At 39.8% G+C, this 16,315-nt stretch overlaps 1 protein-coding gene across 6 annotated transcripts in view; it reads right to left on the bottom strand.

The window, feature by feature from the left end:
* Positions 1-16,315, bottom strand: part of LOC108271057 (CSC1-like protein 2) — a 59,499-nt gene that overhangs the window by 7,938 nt on the left and 35,246 nt on the right. For 5 of the 6 annotated variants that reach the window (XM_053683381.1, XM_017478273.3, XM_053683380.1 and 2 more), the window contains 14 exons: positions 14,754-14,896; positions 12,220-12,271; positions 11,873-11,981; positions 10,624-10,694; positions 10,095-10,175; positions 8,238-8,361; positions 7,587-7,720; positions 7,324-7,461; positions 6,309-6,462; positions 4,953-5,059; positions 3,364-3,450; positions 2,657-2,722; positions 1,760-1,922; positions 1,357-1,462 (listed from right to left, as the gene is read on the bottom strand). In XM_053683381.1, the coding sequence (XP_053539356.1) occupies positions 1,357-1,462; positions 1,760-1,922; positions 2,657-2,722; positions 3,364-3,450; positions 4,953-5,059; positions 6,309-6,462; positions 7,324-7,461; positions 7,587-7,720; positions 8,238-8,361; positions 10,095-10,175; positions 10,624-10,694; positions 11,873-11,981; positions 12,220-12,271; positions 14,754-14,896 (1,535 nt within the window). Of the gene's footprint in view, positions 1-1,356; positions 1,463-1,759; positions 1,923-2,656; positions 2,723-3,363; positions 3,451-4,952; positions 5,060-6,308; positions 6,463-7,323; positions 7,462-7,586; positions 7,721-8,237; positions 8,362-10,094; positions 10,176-10,623; positions 10,695-11,872; positions 11,982-12,219; positions 12,272-12,844; positions 13,297-14,753; positions 14,897-16,315 lie in introns of those variants that run through there. The other variant, XM_017478278.3, reaches the window with a different exon arrangement.

Here is a 16,315-nt window from a genome sequence, read left to right as displayed (position 1 = left end):
AAATTTATCATCGGGGGTACGGTGGCTTAGCGGAGAACACGTTTGCGTCACACTTCCGCGGCCAGGGGTCAGGTTCGAATCCCAACTCCGCCCTGTGTGCACGGAGTCTGCATGTTCTCCCCGTGCTTCGGGGGTTTCCTCCGGGTGCTCCGGTTTCCTCCCCCAGTCCAAAGACATGCATGGTAGGCTGATCGGGATTTCCAAATTTCCCGTAGTGTATGAATGTGTGTGCGATTGTGCCCTGTGATGGGTTGGCACCCCGACCAGGGTGTGCCGTGCCCCCCCCCCCCCCCAAGTCCCTGTGATAGGCTCCAGGCTCCCCGCAACCCTGTGTAGGATAAGCGGTATGGAAAATGGATGTCTGGCTGGCTTTGTCGATACGATGAAGTCAGGAGACACTTATTGAAGGAGTCTCCAGTGTCTGGGCTTTCCAGCAAGACGGCATTCTCGGAACTGAGGGGAACCGAAAGCTGCTCGTTCCCGCACTCCGCCCCATTATTAAGATCTTAACATGTCTAAAGCTATTTGACTATTTTGTCGCTTGTGATAATAACACAGGAACATCTACACGATCAAATTAATTCAAAACGAAAATCTAATTTCCTGTTTCAAAAGGCGTGCAAACTATCGCGCTCTACAGTGCAGTGAAACTTGTGATTAGCAGCCCAACGGTGGTGTCATGTGGCGGCGTGAGGTCTGCTCAACGCTGTCGTCATCACCGTTTCAACGCACAACCTGCTGCGTCCTGTTTTAATGCAGAGCTAAATCCGCAACAACCTGATGAGTCATACTGCTAACAGGAGAGGGGTGTGTGTGTGTGTGTGTGTGTGTGTGTGTGTGTGTGTGTGTGTGTGTGTGGTGAGAAAGCATCATGCTGTAGGGGGGAGGGGGAGGGGGGGGGGTGCCTTTCTGTCACCATCTCCTGGTTCCTGTGAATAAATATTTACCATAGACAGACTACATTTACAGACAGACACACAGACGCATGCGTGAACGATTCGATTCCAGGTGCTTATATTCACACATACAGCATCTCACCAACAGGTGGCGTCCTCCAAACATGCAACAATATCCATTATTCATTCATTCATTCATTCAACACCTTTTCTTCCACCTTTTTGTCCTTCTCCCACACACACACACACACACACACAGTGAGAGAGAGAGAGAGAGAGAGAGAGAGAGAGAGAGAGAGAGAGAGAGAGAGAGAGAGAGAGAGAGAGAGAACACACTAGTTCTTTCCTTTATCTCACTTCCATTCTTTCCATTTTAAATGGACCACTTTAATTCCCTCCTCTCATTCCCTCGGTTTTTTTTGTGAATGGACTGCAGTGTTTGGGGGCGGGGCAGACTCACCAAACGGCACGATGATTGGGCAGGTGATGCTGTACGTCATGACGACAGTGAAGACGCACATCATCCAGGCGTAGGCTGCACCGAACTGAAACTCATAGGCCTGGTGCTGCAAGGTCGTACACACACACACACACACACACACACACACACTTCATTTTTATAATCTTTTAGTCTCTGTATTGCTTCATTCTTTGTGTTCGGACATATTTAAATGTGTATACATGGTTGTGGGCAAAAGTTTATAACCCCATTGTTATCGAATCGGAAAAATGTGAGAGACTTAGAGAGAGAGAGAGAGAGAGAGAGAGAGAAAGATGTAGTTAGTCACTCTGCAAAAAAAATGTTTCGTGGTGTGTGTGTGTGTGTGTGTGTGTGTGTGTGTGTGTGTGTGTGTGTGAGATACCCGTTTGACATTGCGTCTCTCAGCAGCAGATCGAGCCAGGCACAGACGGATCATGTACATAAGAAGACCCGGAATGCGAAGCAGATCCATCGCGTTCCCGATGAACGCAGACGCGATCACGTAGTTCACAAAAAACGCTCCGTTATCAGGGAGGAAGACGCACCTGCAGCACAGGACATGGAAATATGAATGTTTTGCTGCACACCTGAATTATAATCTTTTATTATTTTATCATCATCCTGAACGCCTAAAGAACGAATACAAGAAAGGTATACACAGTGTAGTGTACAAAATTTGCATACCCTTAGGACTAAATGCAAAAAGATAACACTTGGGGGTGCTGTGGTACAGGAAACTTAATAAATTTTTTTTATTTATTTTTTTAAAATTGATTTTTCCCTCTTTTACCACTGCAGTTTGCCGACAATTACACTATTTACAGGTTTATTGAACAATGATGAAACATATTTAAAAAAATAAAAAATACATTTAATATTCTAGGAGTATGGAATTTCCCTTTAGTCCATTAAAAAAAAAAAAAACCCAAAAAACAAGGCGGTTACAAACATTTGCCATGTGATGTACGTATAACAGATACATCTTTATATAAAAGTATCAAAAAAAAAGTGTAGCAAGTAATAATCTGGAAAGACCTTTGTAATATCACAGTCTAAAAGTGGATTTAAAGAGAAGCAAATTAGTAAATGAATCATACGTAAATGAATCATATGTAAATGAATAAATAAAAGACAAAAGTATCGAAAAGATTTAAACCAAAAGTTGTTTCCAACAAATGTAAACAACAACAACAACAACAACAACAACAACAACAACACAAAACTGACATTCAAATGAGCGTTGTGTGTATACGGAAATGCTACAAATCATTTTACTTACTCAAATCGGACCGCGGCAAAGGCTAGGAACTGTGTGTCGAACAGCCAGCGGAAAAACACATCCAGACTGTGGACAGTAAAGCCAAAATTTATTTTCTGGAATGTTCCACATTGATGGAAACCACATGATCCTTTCAAAATAAATAAATTTAAAAAAAAAAAATCCAGAATAAACGTACCAGCTGTATTACATCGCCGCAACTACATGTTAAATCAATGTAAAATCAAATCCAAGTAAAAAATAAAAAAATTAAAATAAAAATCATAACCTGAAAGTTAAAGTTAAGACTTGATTTAGTGTCATTTGGTGTCAGAAGTCATTTGGTGAGCCTTTCTGAGGTCGAGCTCTTTAAGGATCCTAACGCTCGCTAATTTTAGCCCGGACTGATTTACTGAAGTAACTAGAAAGTAAGGAAATAATAAGGCCTCACGGACCGGACGGGATTTAACGAATGACTACATTAACTGAAATTATATTTGAGGACCATTTTAAAACGCCCTTTAATAAAAACCTGTCTATTTAGTTACAAACCCCACCGCTCAAGGCGTTTCCATAATCAACCGACGGGGTTACTCGAGCGATACAACCTTCTCAGCGTTTGCGTATACACGAGTGGATTCGCAGATCCCAGTGATTAGCGTGTAATCTTCAAAATGTCTGCTTTCTGAGGGAGAGAGAGAGAGAAAGAAAAAGAAAGCCAGCTTTACCTGCTGAGGCCCAGAGATGGCAGCAAAAGGACCATGAAGATGAGAAACGTGTAGCATTTATGCATGGTGGTCCGGTTTTCTCCCGACCTAAAACACACGCATACAAAGGAGCACATTTAAAAAAAAAAAAAAAAAATTTTTTATATAAAAGTATCTTCTGCACTAAACGTCCTCATTTAATCCCCGTCGAAGCGTGCTGAATTGTTTACTCAATAAAAGTGCATTTAAATATTAAAAAAAAGTCGAAGTACAGCTTCAAAATTTTTCACTCAGGTTAAAAGTAGAAACGCCCCGATTTCGTTTCCGTGCGAAAGCAACGTAACTGTTACTTTATTGTTAAAAGAAAAGTAATGGTACTCGGCAACATAAAAACTAAGTCATTTCTGCAGTGCTGTGGATTTCTTCTGTTTCTGTGCATCTCTCATACTAAAAAGTTTTTGAGCTTCAAACGAAATACAAAAAACACCCATCACCCTATGTGGGAAAAACTAATGGCCCCCTTATTATTTCGAGGTAAAAATATCCGTTTCGAATTCAAAAGTAAATCGCACTAGTTTGTTACTTCAACGTAACGGAACCACGTTCGTGACTGTGCCTCGTTACCTCGAGGTAATTCCAAAGTGATTGCAATCCATCACGTCAAATTAATCCCATATTTATTTATTTATTTTATTTTTAAGAAGGAGTCGCATGCTTTACTACACAATCGATGTAAAATGTCGTACTTCGAGACCATCTAGAATTTGCGACCGAGTAATCGCAGAATTGGTACAATCTCATTGATTCCTGTGAACCGAGCATTCTGCGCATCAGCCAAGTCTTCGTCATTAGACTGTAAAAACCCTTTGCTGAAATCTGGACGTGCGGCTGTGGAGTCTCGTGTAACCTTGCGACGCTTATTGCCGAAAGACATCGTGAACTCACGCAACGTTGTCTTGAAATCTCGTCACTGTGTGTATATATTAGTCATACAGAGTCGGAATACAACTGTACTTCGGTACATTGCAAAAATTGACATCTTCACTAATTACAGATGATCCCCCCCCCACCCCCGACAGTTCTCGTTAAATGGTTACAATAAAACAAATATTAGAATATTTAATATATTACTAATATTTCTAACATTTGACCAATTTCAAGCTTGAAATAAGTTTCTTCTATTGGCAAATAATTATTGCTTATTTTTAGGTTTGGAATAAGCAAGATTCTCACCATAGAACGAGACAATTTTAAGCATGAACTTAAACTAAAAATATAGTCTCGACGTGTCTTGGGTGAAAAATCTCGTCTATGCGAATTGCATTACACTGCAAATAATGCTAGCATAGCAAGTATAACATTTTAGATATATAAAATGTGAAGAAGACTCCAACGAAACACCTACAAACAGCCTCTCGATGCCGGAGTCATTCCCAATCAAGACGATCTCTGAAAACCATGACATGCGCATATAATACCATGACAACAAGCTTAGCGTCCATGGTGACTAGCGTATCAGAATTCACACCACTGCAGATTTTATTTATTTATTTATTACGGAGATATCCAACACCTCTCTTTGCATTAGTGGAGTGTGGAAGTGTGCATACCGGGTCCAGTGGGCCTCGAAAAATGCTGAGTAGTAGACGATGGTGGGGAGGAGAGCAGAGAAAGCCCACAGCAGGAGAGTGGGGAAAAACTGGGTGATGATGGGATTCTGAAAGAAAAGGAAAGACAGCGGAGTGATAGTTAACAGATAAACCCTTGCTCAAGATGAGTCACTGTTTTAATTCTGAGGCGTTCGCCTCCATCTCTCGCATTACACCGATTTCCTGCCAACCACTGTCTTATGTAAGGTGAGCTACAAATAGATAGATAGATAGATAGATAGATAGATAGATAGATAGAGAGTCATGCGATGCAGAGTCATGCTTTTAATTACCATTCAGTTTCATCAAAACACAAATTAAAAGAACACATCATGTGGACTTCATGCTGGTCATCCACTACAGTTTCTTTAAAAATCGAATAGGAGAAAATAAATAAATAAATAAATAAATAAATAAATAAGTAAATAAATAAAAATTCACAGTTAAGAAGAGTTCAGCCATTTATGAGCGGTTGATGAGTGCACAATTCACATCACAGCTGGTGTTCGGCCAAACGTCGGCATGTTAAGCACTCTAACTATTCAGAAATAGGACCACACGTTGGGCGCCATGTCTCCGGTCACTAAAACCTAAGTGACAGAAGGTCACTGGATATTATAGCTTTAATAATAATAATAATAATAATAATAATAATAATTTAAAAAATTATTATATTATTATTAATAATAATAATAATAATAATAATTTAAAAAATTATTATATTATTATTAATAATAATAATAATAATAATAATAATAATAATTATTATTATTATTATTATTAATAATAATAATAATAATAATTATTATTATTATTATTATAACCATTATAAGATCACAGAACAAATATATAATTATTAAGCCTAGACATTTGTACTAATTTCAAGCTTTAAATAAAAAAAAATTAAAAAAAGGATTATTTCTCTGGGCCGACGTCATTTTTCCCACCCAGAAAGAATGGACTAAGAAAATTTTAAGTGTGAAATGAGTAAAAGCTGCTAAAAACAGGCTGACTAATTTGAGATTTCATTTGTAATAACCTCATAGCAAGTGAACATAACCTTGAATATGGGCGAATTTATAGAATGTTAATTTTTTTTAAATTTATTTTTGCAGTGAAGCCAAAAATGTGGTTTTGAGGAAAGGGACTCGACACCTTATATACAGTTCATATACTGTATGTTGCCATTTTGTCACTGAGCAAAATCAACAACTGATGCAAAAACTTGACAGGTTTTGTTATATAATATAATATAATATAATATAATATAATATATATATATATTTTCAATAAAATGAAGGTTAGGTAGAGGCTTACATTGAGATACTCCACTGGCTTGGTAACGTTAAACTTGTCCATGGTGGAAATGATGATGGCCGGGGTTGTGAGGAAGAAGAGCAATAGGAAGAGGATGCAGTTAATGATTAAGCAGCGGATCCACCACGAAACGCCTCCCAGAGACAAATGCTCCCTGCAGAAACCGAAAGGATGCTCAGAAAACACTGTAAAACAACACAGCAGAGGTAGGACTGGTTCTCCGCCAGAACAGCAATGATTCCAGCGAAGACTGTTAACGCTGCGATGCTAAAAACCTACCCATATGCAAAAGTAATTCATCATCATCATCATCATCATCTAAACTGCATTGTTTATTTAGTCCGGCCTTGAATAAGCTAATTGTAAATAACAGATGTTTACATATAGTCCACAAGACACGATGATAACTGAATTTACACAAACGAACCAGTTCAAAAGTTTACACACGCTCGATTCTTAATCCCGTGTGTCGTTACCTGGATGATCAACGACATTATGTTTTGCGAGAGTTCTTCATGAGGCCCTCGTTTGTCCTGAGCAGATAACCTGCCCACTGTTCTTCAGAAGAATCCTCCAGGTCCTGCACATTCTTTACTCCTCCGGCGTCTCCTGCATATTTGAGCCCTTTCCAACGGCGGCTATATGCTGCCGAGATCCATCTTTTCACACCGAGGGACTCGTACACGAGTATTACAAACGGCGCAAACGTTCAACGACGCTCGAGACGACGGCGATACGACACATTGAGAGCCGGGGGGGGGTGTGTGTGTGTGTGTAAACTTTTGAACAGGACGATGGGTGTAAATTCTTATTAATAAGTAAAACGTACGGCGAGTGATTAAAAGTAAGTATCATATCATTCAATAAGAAAACGAATGTTTTATTTCATCATCAATCTTGTAGGACAATAAGAGCAGTCTTGGTGCTCCAGGCACTTCCTTGCACCGCCTCGGAAAATCACCCCGGTGTTTTGGACGCCTGTGTGAAGAGTGTGTGAAGTGGCTACAGGGCTCACCAGCGCACATTCTGGGGGTCGGGAGCGTAGGTCACGCTCCAGTTATAGATGTGAAGACTCTCGCTGAACTGAGAAGAACGTGGCTCCTGGTGACACACACAGCCCTGACACTGACACGCGTTAAAGTCCTTCAGGATTCTACGGAGAGAAAGTTCACACTGCTGATCAACATTTCAATCTTGGACGTCGATAAATTCATTAGACCCGGGCGTCTGAAGGACGGTTGGGGAGAAACAACACTGACGCATGCTACGGTCACTCACATTGCAGTCATGGCCTCATTTTGGAAGGTGACGAAAGCCATGCCCAGAGGTTTGGTGTTGACCTTCTCCTTCTCCTTCCGGTACTCCTCCTTAAGTTTCGCTTCCAGCTTCGTGTAGTAGCTCACTGCTTCCTCCTGTAAGAGACGTGTCAATAGTCTTTACAATACCGCACAGCATGTGTCGTTAGCGCGTACGCAGAGCGCCACGTCGTCGTTAGCGCGCACGCGTCATCGTTAGCGCGCACGCGTCGTCGTTAGCGCGCACGCAGAGCGCCGCGTAGTTATGTCGTCAGTGTGTTACAATGCAGTTAGTGTGTGTAGTGCATTACAAAGCTAGTAGTATGTATACATTGTGTCACAACGCTACTAGTGTGTGTGTGTACATTGTTATTGGTGTTTATGTAGTGCGTTAGTGTTATTAGCGTGTTTGCGGTGTGTTACAACGCGATCAGTGTTTATGTAGAGTGTAAGAGGATTAATAAGTATGCAGTGTGTTACAATAAACCAATATTTTTTCCCCTCCCTTTCTTTGACTCGTGTAGATTTTCGGTGAACATGTCAGGATGTAAAAATGTGAGTGTGAGAGAGAGAGAGAGAGAGAGAGAGAGAGAGAGAGAGAGAGAGAGAGAGAGAGAGAGAGAGCGGTCTTCACCTCTTCACAGCCTGTAATGGCACAACAGCACAAGTGGCCGCAGGGTTTGGGGTTGATCATGGTGGGCATGTGTTCCTTTGCCTGCAAATCTGTGAAGAACTTCTTACTACGCTCAGTCTTCTTCCTGCACACACACACACACACACACACACACACAATACATAAAGGCCACCAGAGAGCTCTGTTGATGTTCTCATGGATTAGTCAGTCAGAATTAGTGCATCAGCAGGCCCAGCTCATTTAGAACACACTCACACACACACACACACACACACACACACACACACAAATCAATAAGCCCTTGGCAAGACATCGCTTCTCCTGGCTTAGCACTTGGGCTGTGTGTTCATCAGTTCCTTCTGTCTCGTAAATCAGATAAATACAAGACACTCTTGCTTTTCTTTTCCCAAAAGAACAATATTATAATCCGATAGATAGATAGATAGATAGATAGATCATAAAAACATTAAAGCATTAAAACGAATCCTAGCAAAAGATTATATACATGTAAATATATTTGTTTTCCTGTAAGTCAGTCATTCCCAGATTTTACAAACGTATTTATATCTTGCTGTATCTACTTAATCTTGTGTACTTATTTTTGCATACAGATGTTGCAACTTGTTTTGATTCTCTAGCTTTGTATCTGGATATAGAAACTACACAGAATAAATAAATAAATAAATAAATAAATAAATAAATAAATAAAACCCAACCCACACACACACCAGATACATAACCAAAATCTCATTTTAAATGAGTTCAACAAATATGGATTTCATTTTGTGTCACACGTTTCAAATAAATTGAATAAAATCCACAAGAAAAATATTAAATGATCAAAATACATTTTAGATATAATTAATATCCCCCCCCTCCTTTCTCTGCTTCTGACTTGTACTACACTTTTACGGGGGTCTTCTTCTGAGACAGACAGTCACCTTAAATATCTATTCATCAGCCGATACCGGAGTGGGAGGTACTCTAAAAAGTTAGCCACGCCCACCCCAATTAATAGTGGAGCTACTGAAGCTACTGAATTGTTTGGAGATGCATTCACAGGCATTTCTTTATCATACAGGTGTCTTCATTCCATCCGGTCGAGCAGCAGCTTAAACAGCTGCTCTCGCGCGTGTGTACATGGTGCCATGAAGCGCACTTAAATAAAAAAAAAAATTAAAAAAAAAAAAAAATCACATACAATTTCTTAAACCATCATCTCCTCATTCTCAAAACGTCCCCAAAATCTGACAATTTCATATGAAGATAATTGCAATGTATTGTAGGAATACTCAGGATGAGAAATTTAACCGTATTTTTTTAATTCTCTCATTTATCATCTAATTTACAGCGATTTCATTTTTATAATCTTAATATTATAATACATTACTTATTTTCATACGCAAACGGTCTCAAATATTCACAATATTTTTTCACAAGCATGTTGAAAGTATGTTATATTTAGTTCTACGCAGAGTTGTCAGATTTGTGAGACCTTTTCATAGTGAAGAGATAACGGAATCGGAATTAGGGAGAAATTGGAAACAAAAAAAAACAAAAAAAAAAAGAGAATAAAGAAGAAAAAGCCGGTGAAGAAGAAGCCAGCTTCATCCTCGTCATCTTATCTTTTTTTTAAACTGCTACTCAACTCTATAGAATGAACACACTTTATGATAAAGAAATGTGTGTGAATGCATCACCAAGCAAGTCAGTAGCTACCCATCATCCTACCACAAAAAACCCCAAAAAGAAGTAAGGGGGTCAATCATGTTACCCAAGATGGGATCAGATGAGGAACCCCTGTCTGAGACGCTACCATTGATTGCCGACTCTGTAGAATTAAAAGCAGGTGTGTACCTCTCGGCGTTGAGAGCCATGAGTTTGGCCACGTTGTAGCAGATGCGCGCTTCCAGCACGACACAGTTCTCGTAGGCTTGCCTGCAAAACCGAGACGTCACAGAATCAGACGAGCGCGTACGATCGCAGCGCTCCGAACACGCGCGTTCGACTCAAACACCAGCTCGACTAATCGGCCCGAACGACTCGGGGAACTAACCGCGTTTGACAGAGGCGCTAAACCGCACCGTAGGGTCATTTATTAAAAAAAAAGTATTTTATATATATATATATATATATATATATATATATATATATATATATATATATATATATATATATATATATATATATATATATATATATATATATATATATATATGCGCGAGATTATTCCTGCCAGCTTTGCACGATTTCAAACACGGACGTAGTTTTCCGCAGGCACGTCACGTCCGAGCGGTTAGAAGAGCTGCGAGAGAGCCGAATCGACACCATGATGCATCGGGTCATTCTATAGATGTGCTGAGAGACAGAGAGAGTGAAATCCTACTCAAAGTGCTGTTTGATCTGGACCTCCTCTGCGTATTTCGAGATGCCGTTTATAAATAATGTGCGTTTCACCTGTAACCAGAGAGAGAGAGAGAGAGAGAGAGAGAGAGAGATATAAGAGTCAGCAGTTTCAGCATCTTCGCTTCTCTACTGAGCATCTTTCTACTGCGAGACGCTGACGGCAGAATGTAGGTCAGTGCTATAGACAGACTTCATCCATATTTCAAGAGACATTTTCTATACGCAGCAGTCTCGGGTGAAGATTTCATTAAGGACAGATTCTTGAGAGAATGTACTCGGTTGTAAGCCACAGCAGGTTTTCATACAGCCCGAACATCCGAGTCAACTGCTCCAATATACACACTGCTGCCGTAATACATCTACATAATATTATATTTATATACAGTTGAGGTCATAAGTTTACATACGCTGTGTCGAATCTGTTATTCATTTTAAATAATAATAATAATAATAATAATAATAAGGATCATAGAAACTGCATTGTGTTTATTTAGTGCTGCCCTGAACGCCCTGACGTTTACTTAAAGTCCACAAGACACAACAATAACTGAATTTACACAAATGAACCAGTTCAAAAGTTTACACACGCTCGATTCTTAATCCCGTGTGTCGTTATCTGGATGATCAACGACTGCTTTTATGTTTTGTGATGGTTGTTCATGAGTCCCTTGTTTGTCCTGAGCAGATAACCTGCCCACTGTTCTTCAGAAAAATCCTCCGGGTCCTACACATTCTTTACTTCTCCGGCGTCTCCTGCATATTCGAGCCCTATATAGTTTTGAGATCCATCTTTTCACACCCGAGGACGACTGAGGGACTCGTACACAACTATTACAAAAGGTGCAAACGATCACTGATGCTCAAGAAAGCAATACGGTACATTTAAAGCCGGGGGAAGGGGGGTGTAAACTTTTGAACAGGATGACTGGAGTAAATTATCTTGTTTGAAGATCGTATCCCCCCCCCCACCTCCCACCTCACTGCCCTTTAGAACGACATGAAATATTTACATGTTTCTCAGAAGACAATCATCCTGCTCAAAAGTTTACACCCCCCAGCTTTTAATGCATCCATTGCTTTTGTTTTCTTCCTTTTTTTTTTTTTTTTTTTGGAGACCTACTGTTTAAACAATCATCTACCACAGCTCCTGTCCTACACTGAGCATTAACAGTAGGTGTTTCATAGAGAAGCTGTATTCCTGTTGTTAATAAAACGAATGAAAAACGTACCAGGTCGTCCTCCTTGTAGTGCATCTTCGAGGTGTGGCGTCTCATGCTGTAGACGGTCAGGAGGAGGTACAGGAACGCAAAAGATGTGTGCAACCACAGCAAGTTGTTCCTGCGGGACGACAAGAGCCGAAACACGTCAGGCTTCATGTCAAGAAATCAATCAATCTCGTTCCACATGTAAAGTCATATCTAAACATACGCTACCCCAGTATTCTTTTCATTACAAGTATTATAAAATGGTTTGTCACTCTTATTTAAAATGATAAATAAATATAAATAAATAAATAAATAAATAAATAAATAAATAAATAAATAAATAAAAAGAAAAAGAAGGTGCACGCTCTCACCCCGAATTCAGGTTCGCGATCGTGGTGCGGCCGAAGCTGTATGCATTGTTTTCTGATGAAACACGACAGAAAGGAGAAAAGTCATGTTTAGATCACAGAGGTACAGCACAAACAATCTGGATTCAGATGTACAACAATAAAAAAAAAAAAAAAAAAAAAAAAAAAAAAAAAAAAAAAAAATTTTTTACAATAAAGGAACGTTAAATTAGTAATAAACGAGCTGCAGAGGAAACAAAAAGAAAAACCCCACCACCAACACCAACACAGTGGGATCATGACTGAGCATGAGAGACGAGAGATAACAGGAGATGAGATAGAAATAGAGACAGTTCTGTAGAGGGAAAGACGGGACATGGCATGAGGGACCAAAAGGTGTCAAATAAAGATCGAGAAAGGAAATAGCAAGAAAGAAAGAAAGAAAAAAAAATTAAGATACAGAGACAGAAAATGAGTCTGTAGAGATATATAAATATATAATAATAATGCAGACATACACACATATACATACACACACATACATACATATATATACATACATATATATACATATATATATATATATATATATATATATTACACACATATATACATATATATATATATATATATAAAAACATACATATACACTACAGCTGCTACGACTGTACTCAAGAAAATCCAGCAACCTCAAAAGGTGTGAAGTACATTCAAGGTCATTTGCATAATTCGAATAGGGAGCTCAGGAAAATCACCTCGAGTACCGTGCGCATGTAAACGCTAACGTAGCTTTTGAACCGAATACCGAACACGGCCCGACGAGCGCAGCAGGGAATAGACATGCAGCAATATTAGATTAGAGGATAAACATATATCTGTTCTAGTGTAGTACGTGGTGTATAAATACACAGCACGCATGTGTACAAAACTCCCACTGGTAACCCTTTCAGCTACAAAACACGCAGGACTCCGGCGTGAAGCCGAAAAACGATCAGGTTTTCACCGGGTCGGAAGAATAACTGGAAACAGAAGCCTGAAGATCTAGAAGCAGTGCACATACAAAGCATAGTGTTCTTTGATACGCCGTTTTATTAATGAGGTTTTCGCCATTAACATCGAGCGTCTGCTTTATGAATATTAATGACGCGCAAGTGGTTTCTGCAAAAAAACAAGCTGTGAGATGGAGAAGGATTTAAAAAAAAACAACAACAACAAAAAAAAACACCCCAATAAATACCCAATAAACAGGCCTGATTTTCAGAGGGGGGGGGGGGGGGAATAAAATAATCAAAAAGATGTTTGATGTTTCAAACACTTATGAATAATACAGAACCGCCTAAAATAGTTTCTTCTAAAATAGTCTCTTCAGCTCTCTTCACTCCATTTCCATCCCACCTCTGTGAAATCTCGCTCTCTCTCTCGACATACCTTCAACCGTCTCCCAATTATCCCACTCACAGACAAGTACAATCCCATTACTGCAGAGGTTAAGCCCTAGCACATGATAATCTACAGCTAGCTGCACTACAGGACAGGGCACAGAGAACAGAGAATTAAACGAGGACGTCAACAGGGCGAGCACCAGTTCGAACGCCAGCTCGTTAGCGGTTAGCGGCTTGCAGCCGAGGCACACATTCGCTCCACCGCCTAAACTCGTTCAGTCCGGAGACGGTCGCGGGGTTATTAGAGCGAAATGAAAGAGGGGTCCTAGTAAGCAAATTCGACCGCCTCGGAGACACCCGGAATTCTCTAGAAGATTCAGGAAAACGATAGAAGCTCGTACTGTACTGTAAAGGCTTACAGCAAGCAGCGACAGGACAAATGAACAGCCTATGAAAGAAGAAACAAACAAAAAAAGCGGCAGTCAAAACGTAACCATAGCAACGGTACCACAGAGTAGAGGTCTGCACTGGGATCGGCTCTCGTGAGACGCAAAAAAAAAATAAATAAATAAAACCCAAGTCACATGAGAAGGAAATTAGACATGAAGCTTGTTTATTATGCTTATTCATTTATCTTTAGTCAAAAATGTTATTATTTTCAGGTTCAAGTATTATTTCCTTTAAAATTTTGAAGGAAACATAACGAACGAGTAAAAACAACCACAGGATTAGTGGGCGGGGTTAGTCAGATTTCCGGCGGAAAGCTCGTCCTAGCTAGCGCAAGCTAACTCACCAGTTGTTTATTTTTCAACATTTAGTCTAAATATGGCAAAGAAGAGTCTGAGCTTTGGCTTGGGAAATGATGAGGAGCGCCGTGTGATCAGACGGGGTCTAGATTGAGATCAACCCGGGAGAAATCCGATACCAGTAGACGCCTGAAAACGGTTCTCTCTCGCGACAGTCAAACATCTCCGATTACACATACCGTCACGCTCGGATTCACCCACCGAGTACGTCCATGTTGGACTTGATCGCTTTCGGATCTTTTGGGAAGTGCTCCACTATGCCCCACCTAGTGTGAAAGCAGGGTAATCGATATAGAAGATCTGCTTGTGTTCACGTCTGAGACGTTGTGCCTTTAGGGAGCCGCTGTCCTCTCAGCGGCGCTCTACTCACCCAGCAGGTCTCCGGAGAAGTTAACAGGCAGGACGATGCCCACAGACAGCACGCCCACCACCACCAGCAGCCCGATGATGTGCCGCTGGAAGGAGAGGTAGTGCACGGCATCCTCGCCACACTTCTCTCGGATCTCCTCGTCCCTACACACACACACACACACACAAACACACACACACAGTTCAATTCCTCTCTGGTAATAACCAGCACACTCTGCGGCATAACTCGATTAGCTTATCAAATTACGTCACGTTGAACCTAATTCTGCTAATCAACTTATCGCAGTAAGTTGGAGCACGGTGAAGCGCAAAACGTTGCACGTCCTTAAAACTAAATGATTTTGCTCATCCTGCCTTTATAACTCTACGTTCATGCTATCGAGCGAAACGTCACGTGGTTTGTCTCATTCTCAAAGACGTTTCCGTTATACGCAACGCGATGCACGGGGCTGCAAACCAACGGCCAGCAAAGCATCACCGTTACAAAAGAAAACGGAAATAAATACATACATTTATTTAAGAGATATCAAATTTGATGAGACTTTATTTAAATGTCTAGAATTTTTTTTTTTTTTTTTGGGGGGGGGGGGGGATTTTATTTTTTTGCATCAATCGTTTTTTTTTTTATTTTTTTAAATAAATAAACAAACCAAAATATTCAACACTGAAAAGGGGTAAAAAAAAATAAAAAATTATTTTTAATTCTGTAAGACATTTTACAATGTAAGCGATTATGTACAAACTTTAAAAACATTCAAATCAGCGGCTTCCGGTCAGTTTGTAATTATTATTATAATTTTTTTTTAAAGAATATCTTCAGATAAATTACTGTCATGATCAAGATAGATATTTTTTTTTGTCACGTTGCTCAGCGCTCGTCTGAACAAAGTGTAAATCACATTTCCTCCGATTAGCCTGTGGATCCTCGCGTTTGAAACTGCATAACTAAATGTAGTTCCTTTTTCTAATCCTTTTCTTTGAGGAATACAAACTTTTGAACTTCTTTCTCAGCATGTCTTACGACGGCTTGAAGGAGAAGGAGGAAAAGACGGAGAAGGAGGAGGAGGACAAGAAGAATTAGAAGAAGAGAAAGGAGGAGAAGGAAAAAGAAGAAGCAGAAGAAGAAGGAAAAGAAGAAGAAGAAGAAGAGAAGAAAAAGAAGAAGAAGAAGAAGAGGAGAAGAAAAAGAAGAAGAGGAGAAGAAAAAGAAGAAGAGGAGAAGAAAAAGAAGAAGAGGAGAAGAAAAAGAAGGAGGAGGAGGAGGAGGAGGAGAAGAAGAAGGAAAAGAAGAAGAAGAAGGAAAAGAAGAAGGAAAAGAAGAAGAAGAAGAAGAAGAAGAAGAAGGAAAAGAAGAAGAAGAAGAAGAAGGAAAAGAAGAAGAAGAAGAAGAAGGAAAAGAAGAAGAAGAAGAAGGAAAAGAAGAAGAAGGAAAAGAAGAAGAAGGAAAAGAAGAAGAAGAAGAAGAAGGAAAAGAAGAAGAAGGAAAAGAAGAAGAAGGAAAAGAAGAAGAAGAAGAAGAAGGAAAAGAAGAAGAAGAAGAAGAAGGAGGAGGAAAAGAAAAAT

This window comes from Ictalurus punctatus, chromosome 10 (assembly GCF_001660625.3).
Source record: "Ictalurus punctatus breed USDA103 chromosome 10, Coco_2.0, whole genome shotgun sequence".
NCBI classification, from domain to species: Eukaryota; Metazoa; Chordata; class Actinopteri; order Siluriformes; family Ictaluridae; genus Ictalurus; species Ictalurus punctatus.
The sequence above is the reverse complement of the archived record's forward strand: the minus strand, read 5'-3'. Positions and strand labels throughout refer to the sequence as shown.